We start from the raw sequence: 18668 nt of genomic DNA, 5'->3' as shown, positions 1-18668 counted from the left end.
TTTGGCTTAAACATGATATAGTACAGTCACATTTGTATAGATTTCATGCAGGTCATATCTTAAAATCAGCAGTATGAATAGACCTCGATCACCTCCTTCCCAAATTTCTACTCACCGTAAAATCACATGAGCGGTCCTCACTGTCACAAGAAGAGACTATAAAGAAAGGTATATTTTTTCTTTTTAGTAAAATTTGTAACTGCTCAGGCCAAACTTACTTTTACAAACAGATAAGAGACAAGCATTTCTCAGTTCAATTAAAAAGCAGCTTTATTCAAGGGACATTTAGGGAACTGGACGAACGTGGTCAGAAGGTACAAACTTCCAGTTACAAGATAAGTAAGGACTGGGGATGTCATGCACAGCTATTTTTTACCTGCTTCAACTACAGTTTTACCAAGTATTTTTTATCTGCTTCAAATTTCCACGGAATACTTTCATGACCTAGAAACCCAACTTTTATTAAGCCTTTTCCTGTTAATAGGTGACAACCAATTACACTTGTCCATCTCCTGGGGAGGCCTTTTGAAATCTTGAGGTTCATGCCAGTGGTCTGACGATCACTTCTATTTTATACAGCAGTTAAGTCACCATCATCAGTCACCTCAAAGGGCGTCTGAATACCTGGTGACCCTATACCCGAGCATAGTTTAGGTACCACAGTCTGAGATAAGTACCTGCTCTCGACATGACACTTTGTGCGCTCCCTTTGCCCACACAGAAGAACGAAGGAAATAAAAAATAAAATAAGCCCTTTGTAGAACTTTGTACCACAGAAATTGATATTTAAAAAAGTCCTCTTAAACTGCCAGAATAGAACTATTACATTGTTTGAGATCTGGAAATTCCAATTTATAAATAGAAAGTATTTTACAAAGAGAAATACTATAAATATAAAAATATGATTAAGTTTAAAACATGAAATCTGTAACATGATAAATTATCTTAAAAAATCAATACTAATGAACTAAAATAAAGGGCGCCTGGGTGGCTCAGTCGGTAGAGCATCTGACTTCAGCTCAGGTCATGATCTCACGGTTTATGGGTTTGAGCCCCGCGTTGGGCTCTGTACTGACAGCTTGGAGCCTGGAGCCTGCTTCAGATTCTGTGTCTCCCTCTCTCTCTGCCCATCCCCCACTCGCGTTCTGTCTCTCTCTCTCAAAAATAAACATTTAAAAAAATTAAAAATAAATAAAATAAAAATATGTACTATAGTATAATCCAATAGGCCTAACTTAAATGTCTTTATTTTTAAGTATACCTTTTCCAAAGTTTGGCCTAATAATAAAAGTAAAGGGTGTCTCAGTTCATTAAGTGTCTGACTCTTGATTTTGGCTCAGGTCATGATCTCATGGTTTTAAGATCAAGCCCTGCATTGGGCTCTATGCTCGTGGAGCCTGCTTAAGATTCTCATTCTATCTCTCTCTCTCTCCACACACACACACACACACTCCCTCTCTTAAAAAAAAAAAAATGCAAGAAAATCAGAGTATCATGCAAATGGTGATTTATAATAAAATATATTTAAAGCAAATTAGTAACATAAATCAGTGCAAAAAAACTTTTAAACAGATATTTTCAAGAGAAATATACACATGCAGAAACTATTCAACTAGAATTGCAAATGTTTTTACTAAATACTTAAATGCTCCTTTCCTAATTTTACTTATACTACATTATATTCTGAAATCAATGCTATTAAGCAAAAAAAAATTTTTATTTATTCATTTATTAACTTATATTTTAAAATAAACTCTACCCCCAACGTGGGGCTCAAACTCACAACCCTAATCAAGAGTCACACACTCTACCAACTGACCCAGCCAGGTACTCTAATAAACTTTAACCCTATTCTAACAAATTCCCAAACAGTAGTTCAAACTTAGTGTTTTGATATTAGTTAATTAGCTTTAACAATCTATTGTTTCATTCTTTTTCATTAATAGTACCAATTATGGTAAAGATAAAAGTATTTTGCCCTTGGCCTGAGGAAAAAAGCAGATATAGCAAATGAACATAAGGACATCCAAAAAATTTTTCTTTTTTTTCTTTTTTTTAAAGCTTATTTATTTTGAGAGAGAGAGAGTATGCGTGCACACACCAGCAGGGTAGGGACAGAGAGACAGGGAGGGAGAATCCCAAGCAGGCTCTGCATTGTCAGCATAGAGCCCGATGAGGGACTCAGACTCACAAACTGTGAGATCATGACCCTAGGCAAAACCAAGAGTCAGACACTTAACCAACTAAACCACTCAGGAGCCCCCCAAATTTTTATTTCTAATGAAAAAAGCTGGTATATTCAAAAAGTAAATTTAAAATATACATGAATATCTCAGATTATTCTTCCAAAATAAAAAAAGAACTAATTTATGTTATTCTGTAAAATATTATGTAAATAAATAATTTATGTCCTATATAAAAAAAACCAATTATAGAGTATTTCCTTTTTAATCACCACCAATCAGTGTTCATTACATCTGAGGGGGAATAATGCCCTTCCTACTAGGGAAGGATGGCACCTTGGATGTCACCACTGCCTGCTCTGGAACCTTAAACAGTTCACTGCACCCTCTGTGCCTGTTTCCCCATTCATAAACAGGAATAATAAAATGAGTCAATACACATAAGGTATTTAGAGCAATCCCCAGCATACAATAGGCACTATAAAAATGTTGGCAAAAATAATTACTTTATTACGTTGTAGCAAGGATTACATAAAATAACACACTTTTCCCTTCAGTATCAGTATCCAACACAAAAGCAAGGAATTCAAAATATGCTTGTTAACAACAAAAGACCAAATATCCATCAGTCACTGCATGAGTGAAAATAACCTGACAAGGATCCTCTTGCTTCCTTGAAAGTATACTGGAATATGATCAGAGCAAAAACCTGCATCCACATCTTACCTCTGCTGCCATGAAAGCCAGTGTATGCATCCCGTGGGTGTAGCCTGTGACACAGCAGACAACTGCTAATCCACAGCAAGAAAGCAGCATCGCGATCAACAGAGACAGCACTCGCCCATGGCTGCTCATGGGTGTGGTGGGGGAAAAGGAGAGCTGAAATGTACAAAACAGGAGAAGGAAGCTCATTCTTCTTCACTTCAGTGTTAAGCTTCACTGAGAAACTCAAGGTTAATCTTGGTGTCTTTGCTCAGGAATCTGTGCTTAGCTGCGTGGCCATAAGCATCCCACTAACAGACAGTCAAAATTCTCCAACCAACCTAATTATGAGTATGAGCTGATATTTAAGAGATCTGTATCACTTAATTTACAGAAAGTAACAATATACATTATATTTTTATCTCAAATTCTCCAGGATCCTCCTATCAGTGGGATTATAAGCCTCCCCAAGCAATTTTCCAAGGGTATATCATTCTCTTTTTCAACATTCAACGGCACTCCAGATTGCATCATGTTCTGTTGTGTTTCTTTCTGGATCTTGCTGTAGAGCCCTCCTCCTGAAAATTCACTTGGAGAACTTTCCTACAGTGTTTAGGGCTGGGACAGCAGAAATGTAATTCAGGTGCAGAGCGCCTAGATCACAATGCTATGTTAATAGTATACAAGGAGAGGCCACAGCCAGGAACTAAAGGCTGGGGCTGGGACTCTGAGCAGGAGGGTGGAGATAACAAACCATTTAGGGAGGTTGGGCGCTCCTGTTCTTGACCCCTTAACGGCTTTCAGACTGAGATGAACTCACACAGAGGTGAAAGGACCACCTGGTCCTCAGGGACCAGGGGCAAATAAGGCCCCGGAGTGGGTTTAGCTGAGGGGCAAAACTGTAGGTGAGATTTCCCCAGGACCCATGACATTAGTTTGGGTGCCCTCAGGAGTGTGGGTTCGCCTGCACAGCTCTGAAGTGGAGAGGCAGATCTTGTACCCAAAGAAGGATTCGATTCTCCCGGGACCCAGGAAGTCAAGAGAGCTAATTGAGTCCTGCCCCAGGGGTAGAAACAGCATAAACCAGTCCGTAGGAAAGCTCCAAGAATTAGAGGAAAAAAATGGAAGGAGACTAGAACAGAAAATATCTGGAAGACAGTTGCTTGTTTTCAGTTTATATATTAAGCTTTCCTTGAGCTGTGATCAAAACAGTTTGTGTAGGTGAACTGACCCCACATGGGCTGTAACATAATATGCTATTGGGTAGGGGAGGAGACATGTTCCTACATTCCTTGGCTGCTGCAGGAAGTCCCTCAAGAAACGGGCAGTGGCTACCTGATCAAGGAACCTTGCCTGGAGACCTCCGTGGGACATGCCCTTTATGGCTCATTCATCTTACACAATCCAAACCTGGCAAACCTGTGACTAAACAAGCAAAGAGCATGGCTAAAAACTCACATATTCAAACCGGTCCTTGCAGAGCTGAACCATCAGATGCAGAAATACAAGTCCAGCAAACCAGAGGCACCACATGACCACCTCTTCCACTGTTTGGACATTCAGCACACCAAAAATGAAAATGAACTTGTAGAAAATAAAATTCCAAAACTTGTCCTTGAGGTGCTGAAAAGAAAAATATTTATAAAGGTGAGTACTATTACATCTAACTGATTGACGAGGAGTTAACATAACAAAAACTGGCCTCCCTGGAGAAAATATTCTACATTCAGCTTTCTAATGTTTTCCACAAGAAATTATAAGGTAAAGAAAAAAATAAATCCTCTGAAGAATAACGCTAAGGCTTCTAGAAAATAATTTATAGACTCTGGATTGTAACCCTGTCAGTTATAAAATTTTAGCCAGTAAAAGGGAGTGATATTAGTCTAGTACCTTGTATATTAAGAATGACATACTCCCAACACAAAATTTTAAAAAATGGTGAAGGCTACAAGTATCATTTTTAATACTTCTGTTCTCTTGGACTCTTAAACAGTAGAAAAGATTAGGTTTTTTTTTTTTAACACCTTTTTGATTAAAAAACAACATATGCTCATTGGCCAGTCTATACTCAATAGGAAAAGCAAAACAAAAATGATGCCTTAGCATTTTTATGCTTTTTTCTTGTCTTCTTCCTAATGTGCAAAAACAATTTTTGTACATTGCTTTATTTCACTTATTGTGAGAACCTTACCAATGTCAGAGAATAATCTGTGAATACACCATTTTGGTGGTTACAGGTAGACAATAAAAACAACTTCGTTCAATACTGTTGGATATTGTGCAATATCCAAAAATATTGCAATGAATATCTCTGCAGGAGTTTCTATTTCTTCAGCATTATGAAATCAAGGGTGACAAATGTTTTTATGGTTTCTAGTAAGTACCATCCACCTGGTTTACAAAGAAGTTAATAAATGTACTGCTCCTGGGAGCACTGGGAGAGTACATCACCTACAGGGAGGATAGCTAGTTTTTAAAATCTTCACTACCCTGGGACACCTGAGTGGTTCAGTCAGTTAAGTGTTCGTCTTCAGCCCAGGTCATGGTCTCACTGTTCATGAGTCTGAGCCCCACGTTGGGTTCTGTGCTGACAGCTCAGAGCCTGGAGCCTGCTTCAAATTCTTTGTCTCCCTCTCTCTCTGCCCCTCCCCAACTAACGCTTGCTCTCTCTCTCCCTCTCTAAAATATAAATAAACATTAAAAAAAATAAATTAAAAAAAAAATCTTCACTACCCTGAAGAAAAAGGGCAATGAGGGGAGTTTAGCCACCAGATATTAAAATATACTGTCAAGCCATCTGTGGGAGGGGTAGGAACTGAGGAAAGAAGAATGAAATAGGACTTCTAAGTACATTTGTATAAATTGTTCTGAACCATTTGTTTCGCAGATTCAAACAACTGAAACAGAAAACAAGCAAAACTGAATAGAAACAAAAATAATGGAGTCTGAATGTATAACAAGTGAATGACTACAGAGAGAGAAGAATACTTTTGAGAACTTTTACACACTGTACTCTATACATTTGCACAGAGAACAATTGGAACTAGGAATCTTTGGTGAAGGCTTGTTTTCAGATCTGGCACAGGTAAAGTACAAGGTGAACCCAGGACATCTTATGCTGGGTTTTGAATCTTCACCCCACCATCTATCTGCTGTGCAATTTTGGACAAGTCACTTAACATTCCAGTGCTTTGGTCTCCCCATCCGTAAGATGGGCCTTATTACTCCGGGATCACAGAATTGTGGGAGGAACTAAACATGTGTACTGTGCTTGGACATGTGCCACGGTAGGCTTTTAAAAAAATTCCTTGTTCTAAACCTCCATCCATTTTTACCCCGTCTTCAATATTCAGTGTCTTTGCCTCTAACGTGACTATTTATTGAGCTTCCTTGAACCACCTACAGAGCAAACCTGTGTCAGTTCTGCAGAGTTCTAACTCAAACTGGCGCCTGATAAACACCCCTGGATGACATTCGTCAAAAAATAAGTCGTCACAGTGGTGAGAACACCATAATGGCATAATGTGTATAGACATTTTGAATCACTGTGTTGTACACCTGAAACTAATGTAACATCGTGCGTTACCTATATTCGAAGTTTTAAATAAGTAAATAAATGAAATGAAAGATGTGATGTCTACCGAAAAACTGCAAGTAGAGTAACAAATGTGTTCATTACCTCTAGGAATTGTAAAAGTCTCTGTAATGTCCAAGGTTATGTTTTCTGTAAATTTTGAACTGATATTTAACATTTTAGAAAAACGAAAACCATAGATCAGGTCCACTGGTGCCAAGTCAGTCCACCAGCATTCAGACGGCTTGCCTGGGCCTGACCAATTCCTGGCCTGCAAGTCAAAAGTTTTTCTTGAAAAAGAAAGAAGCATCAGAGCGCCTGGGTGACTCAGTCAGTTAAGTATCCAACTTTGGCTCAGGTCCCATGGTTCATGAATTCAAGTCCCACATCAGGCTCTCTGCTGTGAGCACACAGCCTGCTTCAGATCCTCTGCCCACCTCTCTCTCTCTGCCCCTCCCTTGCTAGTGCTCACTCTCTCTCTCTCTCTCAACATGAAAGAAAGAAAGAAAGAAAGAAAGAAAGAAAGAAAGAAAGAAAGAAAGAAAGAAAGAAAAGAGAGAGAGGGAGGGAGGGAGGGAGGGAGGGAGGGAGGGAAAAAAGAAAGAGGCATCAAAAGGAGCTTTTTGTATCCCACCAAAGAAATGACAATCTATTGATGCCATCTGGGAGACCTCTGGAGTTGATATTTTGGAGAAAGTGCTCAATACTCACTAATGAAAACTCTCTGGGAGAACAAACAGTCCTGCTCATAACAGCATCCAAGGGCTCAACCACACAGTTACCTCATTTCAGCTCTGAACTAGGACCTCAGCCGACTTGATAATAGAGGACTTGGGTTGAAAGGGTAAAGAGTGAGACCAATGTAGGTTCATGCAGCAGCTTCCTGTGTCTTATCACCGGAGGAAGATAAAGTAAAACATAGTTCTGTTTGTATGGTGTTGTGTTAAGGCCAGTTCTAAATTCTTATTTTAAAACACACCATTCTACATTCTACACTAAAATCCTTGGGGGACTGCCAATCTGTCCAGTACGCTTGTGGCACATTCTTTATCCGAAGCACGTCCTGTTCCTATACGTGCATATTCTGGGAGTATACGGTCACATAAGAAAATGTCCTTGCTCTTGTGAAGTACACAGTGAAGCATGTGGGGATACAGGGGGATGATGTCCACAACTGACGTTCAAATGGATCAGAAAAAAAACATTTAATATAAATAAAAGGTGAATGTTAAAGCAAATGGGACAGAACACTGGCAACTGTGAATCTGGATTCAGGTGTATAGAAGTGCTTCAGAGTATTCAAGCAACCTTTCTGTAAGTTTAAAATTATACCAAACACTGGGGCACCTGGGTGGCTCAGACGGTTGAGCATCCAACTTTGGCTCAGGTCATGATCTCACAGTTTATGAGTTTGAGCCCCGCATCAGGCTCTGTGCTGGAGCCTGCTTCGGATTCTGTGTCTCCCTCTCTCTCTGCCCCTCCCCTGCTTGCACTCTGTCTCGCTCTCAAAAATAAATAAACATTTTTAAAAAATTAAAATTATGCCAAACACAAAGTTAAAAAAAAAAAATCTGGTCACTAGAATCCATCCTTGCCATTTGGACTTACCTGTCTCTCACTCACTCGAAGAGGGCCAAACACAATACACTGGATTAGTTTAGCCACCAACATCAAAACACAGCAAGCAGTATTTACTAGAACCTGTACACAAACCAAAGAAAGAAAGTTTATTTCCTCCTGCTAAAAAATAAAAACAGCTCTAAAGATTTTGTATTCGGGGGCGCCTGGGTGGCGCAGTCGGTTAAGCGTCCGACTTCAGCCAGGTCACGATCTCGCGGTCCGTGAGTTCGAGCCCTGCGTCAGGCTCTGGGCTGATGGCTCAGAGCCTGGAGCCTGTTTCCGATTCTGTGTCTCCCTCTCTCTCTGCCCCTCCCCCGTTCATGCTCTGTCTCTCTCTGTCCCAAAAAAAATAAATAAACGTTGAAAAAAAAAAAAAAGATTTTGTATTCGGAATTCAGCAATCATTTCCAATGACTGAGCCTCTCCAGTTCCCTACCAACACAGGTAATATTTGAAGGGGCACACTTGTATGGGTGGTGGGAATAGAGATAAGGAATGGGGTGGAGAGGCACCAGCTTAGCAGCCAATTCACAGAGCCCTGTCCCAATACACCATCCAGCAGGCCACCTTCCCCTTCAGTCTTTACTGAACTGTGTGTGGTAAACTTTGTACTGAATGTATAAAACTATATGCACCTTGTAAGCCATACGTATCTCCTAGGTACATCACTTCCCACATTAAGATCTTGAAGAAAACTTTGCTAGAAATGGAAGTTATCATAAACTAAAATCCAGCATCTACATATCTTGCTCTGCCCTGCAGAAAGGAATAGCAGGTGAGGAGGAGAGGGTTGATAGTCACATAAGAATCACAAGACCATAAAAAATAGAGAACTCATATATATATGTACATATGTATGTGTATATGTATTTTAATGTACTACAATGGGATAATCTGCCAACCAAAAGATAAATGTTCCCCATGCTTGGTGTTGGCCTTCAAGTAAAGGTTCTGGGGGCATCAGAGGGTAATGGAATCGAGAAACCAGGAAGAAGGAAGAAGGAAACTAGCAAGGGGGTCTGAGAACTGGAAGGCAACCAAGAGACACCAATGCAAAACCAAGACCTTCTTCAACAGGAGGTGAGAAATCTTCTCTTTTCTTAGGTAATTAAGAGAATGGATATCCCTACACCTAAACAAGAAATCTAATGCTCACAAAATGAAAGAGTTGGCTGCCCTTGACCAAGAGGCTAGGGGGGCACATCTCACCACTGATGCTCAAATGATTTTTAAAACTCTGCATGACCCCAAAAGCCAAAGGGACCTTGATAAAGACAGTAAACATGACTTTTATTGAGAAATGAAATTAATGGAACAGATGGAAATGAATGGAAATTAACCCCAACTCCATGTAAAGACTGCTTCAAGCTTTGATTCATTAAGCTTACAGGAAGGTGGCCATATTCTTCTTCCTGGGTCATTCTTCCCTCTTCTTTTAAAAGAAGCAAATGATACTATGGAACTTAAAAAAAAAAAAAAAAAGATGACAGAAGAAGTAATATAAAAAAACAAGCTCCTTAAGAGCTCTTCAGGTTCCCCTTAGTATGTCACACCATCTACCCCTCTGGGAGAACATACGTAATGGCAGTCCTGATTCATTACAAAAAGGTTAAATTATGTTTAGTCCTATTCTGCCTGTCTAATGGGGCAAGGAAATGTGTGATATATTTTTAAAGAACTGAAAAAAAAAATAGTTTGGTTGAAAAAAGAAACTATTCTGGTAATTAAATCCTTCAAATAACCAGGAAAAATAATTAGTTATCCAAAACATCCTATATCCCTAACTTGTGACTCCAGTGGAACAGCCCTATTCCAAACGGTCCAACAAATAGCTTAAGATACTAATTTGCAAGGAGATGAAACAGATGTCAAAAAGATCACTATCATTGTACTCTAAACCAGTCAATGGGAAGCTTTAAAATTAATTTTAATTTTAAAAAACTTCGTAAGACAAAGCAACCATAACCCTTCAAGCCACATCTCCTAGCTGAGCAGAATTTTTTTGTTTGTTTTTAAAGTAAACTCTGCTCCCATTGTGGGGCTAGAACTCATGACCCTGGGATCAAGAGTCACATGCTCATTGACTGAGCCAGCCAGGCGCCCCTGAAAAGAATTTTTTAAATCAGCCAAACATCCATCCCCCAACCTAATTATAACACAATTTTTAAAAAGAATTCTTGCTGGTTTTGCAGGTGGGCATAGCAAATAAAGAAATGACTCCGCACATTTAGCACCTACTTGTTCAAGGCACGTGGGACATTAAGAGAAATGAGGGAGCTCTGCACCCTGCGTTAAAAGAGCTTTTAGAATCTGCAGGACACAGAACTTGGTAAGCATCTAACACACCAAGCAGGCTGCAGGGAGAGCCATTGGTGCAGGAGAAGAAAGTAAATTGAGGGCCACGTAATCATTGCTCTATCCAAAAGCACACTCTAGCACATCTTGGGTTGCAAAACAAAAAATAAAGTATTATTTACTATTTCTGTTACATTTCTTCAGGTTCAAAAATACAGTTCAAAAAATTAGCATCATTTTTTTTAAAAAGTGAGTCTGTCATAATCCCATCACTCATAGATAATCATGTCTTACTTAAATTTCAATGGAAGATTTAAAAATTAGCCAGGGTAAAAAGGAAAAAAGGCTTGAGAAAATACACTGATATTAGAAAGGGAATTTATGTAAAAAGAAAGAGCTAATCTTTTGTGACCTTTATATGAAAGCCAGGCTACACAGAATTGGAAGCAACTAAAAATTATTTTAAGATGATGAACGAAGTATTTTTAAAAACACCTTAACAATTATTAGTAACTATTTATTCTTTGTCTATTTATAGAAAAATTACTTAATATATAATAAATTCTCAACTTTAAAACTGATTAAGCCTTGGGGCGCCTAGGTGGCTCAGGTCATGATCTCACGGTTCGTGGGTTTGAGCCCTGTGTCGGGCTCTGTGCTGACAGCTCAGAGCCTGGAGCCTGCTTTGGATTCTGTGTCTCCCTCTCTGTCTGCCCCTCCCCTGCTTGCACTCTGTCTCTCTACCTCTCTCAAAAGTAAATAATAAACATTAAAAAAAAAACAATAAAAAAATAAAATTGACAAAGCCTTGAAAATGTGCAAATACAGAAAGCAACCTAATTGTAGCATTCTCCACTTAAAAGCAAATCCCACCAACTATACTTCAATTAAAAAAAAATCACCTGCACACAAAAAAAATTTTTTTACCATGCTTCTATGTGTGAGCATTTGCTAAACTGCACACTGTATAAAATCATTTGTTCCTGGGCCTCTGAATAGGAGACAAAGATAAAGAAATGGCAATTTCTTTCTATTGGGGATAAGTGGTATTTTCTAACTAAAATAAAGTATGGCATTCTAAAAAATTAAATCAATACATTAAAGCAAATCCCAAATCAGATCCCATTAGGTCACCAGCAATATTCTTACAGAAACACTTTAGCCCAGATGTAAATCCACAGAACCAGGACAAACCTTCTCACCTCCAATAATCAAAACGAGGCTCACCTCTAGCAAGCCCAGTCTGACCCCCTTTATCCACACAGACCACAGTAAAAGTACTAACTTCATTTTATTTGTTCTGTGCAGCTAGCTAGTTTTTCCTTGCAGGCAGAATCCAAACTTGACTGTAAGGATAAAGGGTTCACTGGAGCACTGTTGACTGACAGCAGAAAAATGGAACACAATTAAATGTCCATCAGAGAGACAAGTTCAATAAACTGAAAGAGGCATTTGGTGGAATACAATGAAGCCAGGAAAACTGGCTCAGCAGCTTTTTATTTACGGGTACTGTATGGAACCTTCAAGATCACTTGTTTACTGAGAAAAAAGCAAGGTGTAGAAAAACTATTATATGCTTGCCTGTATGCAAAAGAGAAAGCATGTGCATACAGACACGCATACGCACTTGCATAACTGTAGATGTGCAATGTGCCAAGGACTTAATCACCTGGGTGTTTCTCGGTCCTCTACTTAACACTAGCACTAATTACAAGAAAGTGGTAATGGCCACTTCTGGGAAAGGGAAGCAGAAGATTTACTTTTCACTGTACATCACTTGTGTACCTTTTGACTTCTGTACCATGATCATGTATTATTTTTTTAATTGATTTTTCTAAAGTTTAGAGTCTATTAAACTTTCTGACCAGTTCTGAAATTCCACACTTATTTTTCTCATCATATGATGGGAGACTGAGCAAATGGGGTGGCCTCAATTATCTTGTTACATGGGTATTTCTACTATATTAAAATGCTTCAGAAATGTTTCTCGTATCTACAGCAATGTAAAAACTTTAAATAATATTCTTTAAGTCCTCACCAAACTTCTTTATTTTGTATCTAGTCTACACAAAATAAGTTTTGTGTGTTCCTGAGCAGTCTACGACAGAAAATGTCAAGGCAGTAGTGACCCGAGGAACACCTATTTAATCAGGCTTAACGTAATTCCTCTTAAGCCCCATAAGAAAATTCCCCTCCCACAGTGGTTCTGCTATGCTACTTGAGAACAACAGAAACGAAATTGCAAGACAGTGTGCCCTGAGAGGAAAAGAGAAGCAAGCAATAACAAACAGATTAGCCATGTTTATCACTGTGTAATTCTGGAGGTATTTTTGATCCTATAAAATGCTGGCCACCAATGGGGTGCTATTTATAAGCCTGTGATAAAATGTAGTTAAGCTACCAGGAACGGTCTCCAGGCCAGGATCAATATGGTATTTCTTAGTCTCCTACTTAACACCAGTACTAACCACCACCCCCACACACCATTTGTCTGTCTCTTCTCTATAAGGACAAGTGGAATATGTTCTCTCTCTGAAGGCTCTCCGTGACCAGTATAAAACTCGACAAAATGCAAAGATGCATACTCCCCCTTTATTACACGGATGATCATGTTCTTCTTTTCACAATGTCGGGGAAATAAGTGAGTTTATTTATACTCATCATGCACGTAGCAAGCAATCAAATCATCTCTTTCTCCTCCTCACCCTGAGGATCTTTTCTATATTTCTAAGTTGTTTATCTAGGCTTATATCCTCTTGTTTAGAAGTGTAGTCTTTCTCTCTAGCTGCCCCAACATTTCTAAAGCTAACATTTTTCTCCAAACTTCTTTGGAATATTCAACTCATAAAGACTCAAACCTAATAAACTACTTTCAGTTCTGGAGTTTCATAATTATATGAAGATGAACTCTTTAAAGCAGGAGTCAGCAACTTTTTCTCTAATGGGCTATCAGACAATAAATATTTTAGGCTTGGTAGGCCACATGCTCTCTGTCACATACTCTTCCCCTCTAAAAAAAACAAACAAAAACAAAAAACAAAAAAAAAAACAACTTAAAAAAATATAAAAACCATCAGGGGCACCTAGGTGGCTCTGTTGGTTAAGCAACTGGCTCTTGATTTCAGCTCAGCTCATGATCTCATGGTTCATGAGGTGGAGCCCTGCATCGGGCTCTGCGACTGCCTACACAAGGCCTGCCTGGGATTCTCTGTCTTCCTCTCTCTGTCCCTCCCACGTGCTCCCCCACTCTCTCTCCGTCTCTCTCAAAAATAAAAACTAAAATAAATAAATAAATAAAACAAAAATGTAAAAATCATCATTAGCTAATAGACTTGTAGAAAATGGGCCAGGCCAAATAGGCCACTGGAGTTTGCCCATCCCTGATCATAGCGGTCAGGTCACTTTTCTCCATTTTCGTTTTTTTGGTGATTTTTTTTTTCCCCTAGAGACTTCTATTTAAATTATTTGATTTGCATACAACTAAGTCAGAACTTTAACACTTATTTTGTATTTCCATTTCTCCATTCTACCACGTCCTGCTCTTATAATTTTAGAAGCAGATCTGTAAAAAAGAAAAAAAACAAAACAGGAAGGAGATACAATGAAAATAACAAGAATAAAGAAGGGGAAAAGCCAAAAACACCTGTACAATTCAAAACAATAACAGAATGGATCAATAAGGGAAGTGACATCTGAAAAGTGTAAAATAAGCCTAGAAATAAATAATGAAACCTAATCTCAAATGAAACTTTAGAACGAAAGTTCTAGAAAGACATGCAGAAACAAGTGATCCCATCATCCCTAGGATTTGCCAGGGTAAGAACCCTGGAGCCTCCCCTCGAAACAGTTATGCTCACCCCAGAGGGCCGCCTGGAGATACCCCCCTTGGGGGAGGCCATCTCCTGGCCTCTTCCCATTCTACATGACTTGGTCCTCACCACTGCTGCCACAGGTCGCTCCTGAGAAAATCACCTCATCATGCCAGCCCCTCCTCCCCTCCACCCCCACTTAAACCCTATGGCCCACAAAATAATGTCCATACTCCTTAACAGAGCTGTCAAGGTTTACATAATCTGACCCTGACCCACATCCTATTCTCCCTAATCCATTTCTCAACCATTAGTGTGCCTAAAATCACCTGGAACATTAATCAAAATGAAGACTCCAAGGTTCTGCCCTTCCCCCTGAATCAATCCCTAGAGAGAATCTGAGAAACTGTATCTCACAAGTACCAGGTTGCCAGAGGCCCACAGGTCCACACTTTGAGAAATACATGTTTAAACTTTAGAGGGGTTGGTCACTTCGCCCACCTCCTGTGACTCCTGGGTGTCCCCTTTACTTTCCCAAACTCACTCTTAATCATAAGACCCAACGGAGTTTTAATTTAAGAGCCCAGTTTATGGGCTGCTCTGCATAGGCCGCACACTACCTGTCATATGCTGTCTGAGCTTCACGGGCTCTTTTCTCTACTTGGAACACACACCGCTACTTGCTCAGATCCTTCTCACCTCCTGAGGCTGGGTTCAAACACCATCTTCCACGCATCCTTCCCCTAGGCATCACTTTCTCCTTCCCCTAGGCATCACTTTCTCCTTCCCCCAGACTCTGCCATATCTTCTTTATATATCTACTATCACTCATCAAATTTTGCTTTATTTGTATACGGATTGCTTTGAGGGAAGGGGGAAAGGGTTCACAGCTATGCCTTCCAGAGTGCCCAAAAAATGGTACCACTGAAAGGTTTTGAGCTGAGTTTGTTAATCAAAAACACCCTGAGATGCTATCAGACCTATATTGATTTAAATGGTGCTCACAAAGAGAAGTTTTAGAGATTCCAATAAGCCAAACAGCAGCTAACAGGATTTGCAAACTGGCAGAAAGATCAGTTTTTGTTTTGTCTTGCTTGGTTTTAAAAAAATTGAATCTGAATGTCTTTGGGCAGGACCAAGGCCCCACCGTATATTCACTCAACAATGCTGTCAGGCCAAGGAAGCAGGCCTTTGAAGACTGGGAGTCCCGCTCAGCTACTATGCAATGGGTGATGAGGAAAACTTATAGGGGGTCTGAGAAACCAAGGAAGACCAGCATCAAAGTGTGAAAACCATGAGGAAAGATGTTAGAAGAACAGTAGGAAGATCAACTGAAAAAGGGAAAAAAATCATCAGATTAGGAAGGAATGATAAATCTGCTTTAGGTAAGACCTCTAATGAAAAAGATGGGGGAAAATGGCTATGTTCGTAAAAGAAATAATTTCTGTGGGAAAATCAACAGGCTTTATGCAATGTTTAATGAAGAGGTGTTAACCTTGGAATCTGAACACAGGTTTTGTAAAAACAAAATCTCCTGGAGGGCAAAAAATCGTTAAACAATGCTAGTAGCTGCTATATTCTACAGTGGTTCCTTCTTATTTATGTCTTTTATATCAAAGACTGCATTGTAATCTTGACATTTGCCAGAAGTACTCTTGACATCGATGTAAGTTGTTTACCTGCTAACTCAAACGAAAAAATAGATCTGAGATAAGACGAGAGACGGGAGTTGAGTTCTTTCTCTTCTCCCTTCTTCTCTACTGTTTACACAGTACCCACCTCAGGTACACAGCAGTGAAAGAAGAAAACTTCACCCTTCACTGCCTTCTACTAATCTCTTCATCAGAAGGACCAAGAGACGTAATCCACAGCCCCCCGAGTTCATAAATCCCACTGCTTCCTGATGAAGCACAGAGGGATTAATTATAACAAATGAGTTGTAGATCATTCTCTATCCTTGGAATATTAATCTTAGTCATTTACAGCCTACTCTTAACCCCAAATGGGAACTGCAGAAGACAAGCCCCAAGACACCACAGCAAACCCAAGTGACAGACTTAAATCCTGGAGCAACTTTTCTGATCACTGTGTGTATACATACATGGCATTCAAGGCCAAGGTGGAAGCGAAGTTCTTTAGTCAAAATACCGTTGATCTGCCCAGCCTGAAATTATCTGTCCTAACAAGCGAAACCAGCACTTAGGGCTCGTAGGTGCTGCTTATCTTGCATTGACAGACAAACTGAAAACCCTGTTGTAACATGGATCACTAAATGGACAGATCCGGAGTGAAAACGATGAGCCTGCTCTTGACTCCGAATGTTTTACTGCCCTCACACATCAAAGGAAACCGTCACGAATCATCAGGTAAAAGCAACAGGAAAGGAAGCACGGTTTGTATGTGTGTGTTTGACCCAAACAGGACAATCACATCCTAAATGGCCAAACCGAGAAAAGTTGTGGGAGCCGGCCTCCCTCCTGAAAGAAATGTCCCAGCACACCCAAATGCGTACAGCTGTCCCAAAGCCAACATCTGATTCGCCTCGGCCCCCTCCTCTTTACTGGAAACCTGCTAACAACACTCCGTGCCGACCGAGTCAGAAAAGCCTTTCAACTTCCCTCCACAATTCACTGGCCCACTGGGGTAACCGGCTGCTGGAGGGCTTCGAGTTTCCGTCCCGGGGTCCCTCAGTCACTCCCCCCGTCCCAGCACCTCGCCCCTTCCCCTCCTCCGGCTGGACCGCGCGCCCTCGCGCCCTCCGCACCTCCACGAGCCCCGTCCTCAAGCCTCTCTCGGGTCGCCCCCGCTCTCGGGCGGGCTAATCTCTCCGCGTCCCCCACCCCCACCCCGGGCCACCTCAGCACCTCAGCCTCCGGGAGGGCAGCAAGCTGGCGGGAGGGCCCCGCCCCCCAGGCCGCGCACCCCGGGCCCCAGGGAGGCGACCCCGGCCCAGCCACGCCCCCCCCCCCCCCGCACATAATGGGTGACATGGCGCCCCTCCCCCCGCCCGCTCCCCCCCGCGGCGGCCCGGGCAGCTTCGCTCACCCACACGAACAGGCTGTCCGAGAGCAGGTACTGGGCCACGTCGCGGGCCCGGGGGCCGCCGGCGCTGGGCCGGGCGGGCGCGGCCGCCTCCGTCTGCACCGGGGCCGTTGGCGACTCGGGCTCCCCGGGCCCGGCCTCGGGCTGGCTGAGGGCGCGGTAGGCGCTGACGATGGTGCCGAGCAAGGCCAGGCCGCTGAGGCCCGTGTAGGTGCGGAGGCTGGGCCAAGGGAAGCGCTCCAGGAAGAGCAGCGGCATGGCGGCAGCGGCGGCCTCCGGGCCCCAGGCCTCCCCGCGCTGCGGCCGGGCTCCCGCGGCGGCCTCGCGAACGGTGCCCTCGGGCTCTGGCGTCGCCGCAGCCGCCGCCGCCGCCGCCGCACCGGGCCGGGCCGGGCCGCTCCTGGCCGCTCGCGCCGCTCCGCCCCGCGCCGCTCCCGCTGCTGCCCCTGCCGGCGCGGAAGAGCCTCGGCGGGCTCGGGGCGGGCCGCCGCCCCCAGCGGGGCGCGGGCGGGACGGGCACGGGGGCGCGGCCTCCGTCCCCCGCCCCCAGCAGTCGCGCCGTCGCCGAGCGGGTGAAGGCCCGGGCCACAGGCTCTGGGGCCCAGCACCCAGCATTCCTATCCGCCGACACCCCAGCCGGGCCGGGCCCGCGGACATACAGGGCGCCTGGCCGGCGGAGCAGCAGCGTCACGCGGGCCTGACGGCGCCGGCGGGCGGTCGAGCCCAGGCAGCGTCGCGAGGCCGCAGCGCGCGGGGACCCGGACACTCGCCCCTGGGTTTCCTTAACAGTTACCCCGTCCCGCTTAGGCGGGTTACCCCTGAGTATCCCACTGGGCCTAGCAGCTTCCCTCGTGGTCCAAAGAGGAGATGATGCTTAGGGAATAAGAGAGGCTAGACCCTAAAGGAAAGAATATTAATCAACACACTGAAATGTAGCGCCAGTTAGGTGATCTTAAGGTTTTATTGTTTCCTAGTAGCCTCCAGCAGAATCTACAACGGACTTAATTCAGCAGGAAATAAAAATGTGTTCCCTCATACACCAGGAGTATAAAATAGGAATATAAAATAATGCAGCTTCTTTGGAAAATTGTTAGTTCCTCAAAAAGTTAAACACGAGTAACCATTTGACCTAGCAATTCCACTCCTAAGTACATACCCAAGAGAAATGAAAAACATTAACTCCACAAAAAATTGTACACAAATGTTGGTAACAGAATCATTCACAACAGCCAAGGGTAGAAAGAACGCTAATGTTCCTCAAGCGATGGGTGCATAAATAAGGTATAATCCATACAATGGACTATTATTCAGCCATGAAAATGAGTGAAGTAATGATACATGCTACAGCACGGAGGAACCTTGAAAGCATGCTAGTAAGTAAAAGCCTCACACAAAAGGCCACACATTGTGGGTCCATTTATATGAAATATGCAGAATGCACAA

At 42.3% G+C, this 18668-nt stretch overlaps 1 protein-coding gene across 1 annotated transcript in view; it reads right to left on the bottom strand.

The window, feature by feature from the left end:
• Window positions 1-17669, bottom strand: part of AMFR (autocrine motility factor receptor) — a 44114-nt gene extending 26445 nt beyond the window's left edge. The window contains exons 1-5 of the mRNA XM_027044510.2: window positions 17229-17669; window positions 8068-8160; window positions 4344-4508; window positions 2910-3062; window positions 116-156 (exon numbers count right to left, since the gene is read on the bottom strand). Of these exons, the coding sequence (XP_026900311.1) occupies window positions 116-156; window positions 2910-3062; window positions 4344-4508; window positions 8068-8160; window positions 17229-17483 (707 nt within the window). The 5' untranslated portion in view covers window positions 17484-17669. The remainder of the gene's footprint in view (window positions 1-115; window positions 157-2909; window positions 3063-4343; window positions 4509-8067; window positions 8161-17228) is intronic.
• Between the last annotated feature and the right edge of the window lie 999 nt (window positions 17670-18668).

Source organism: Acinonyx jubatus, chromosome E2 (genome assembly GCF_027475565.1).
Source record: "Acinonyx jubatus isolate Ajub_Pintada_27869175 chromosome E2, VMU_Ajub_asm_v1.0, whole genome shotgun sequence".
Lineage (NCBI taxonomy): Eukaryota > Metazoa > Chordata > Mammalia > Carnivora > Felidae > Acinonyx > Acinonyx jubatus.
Note: the sequence above shows the minus strand (reverse complement) of the source record. Positions and strands in the feature narration are given on the sequence as shown.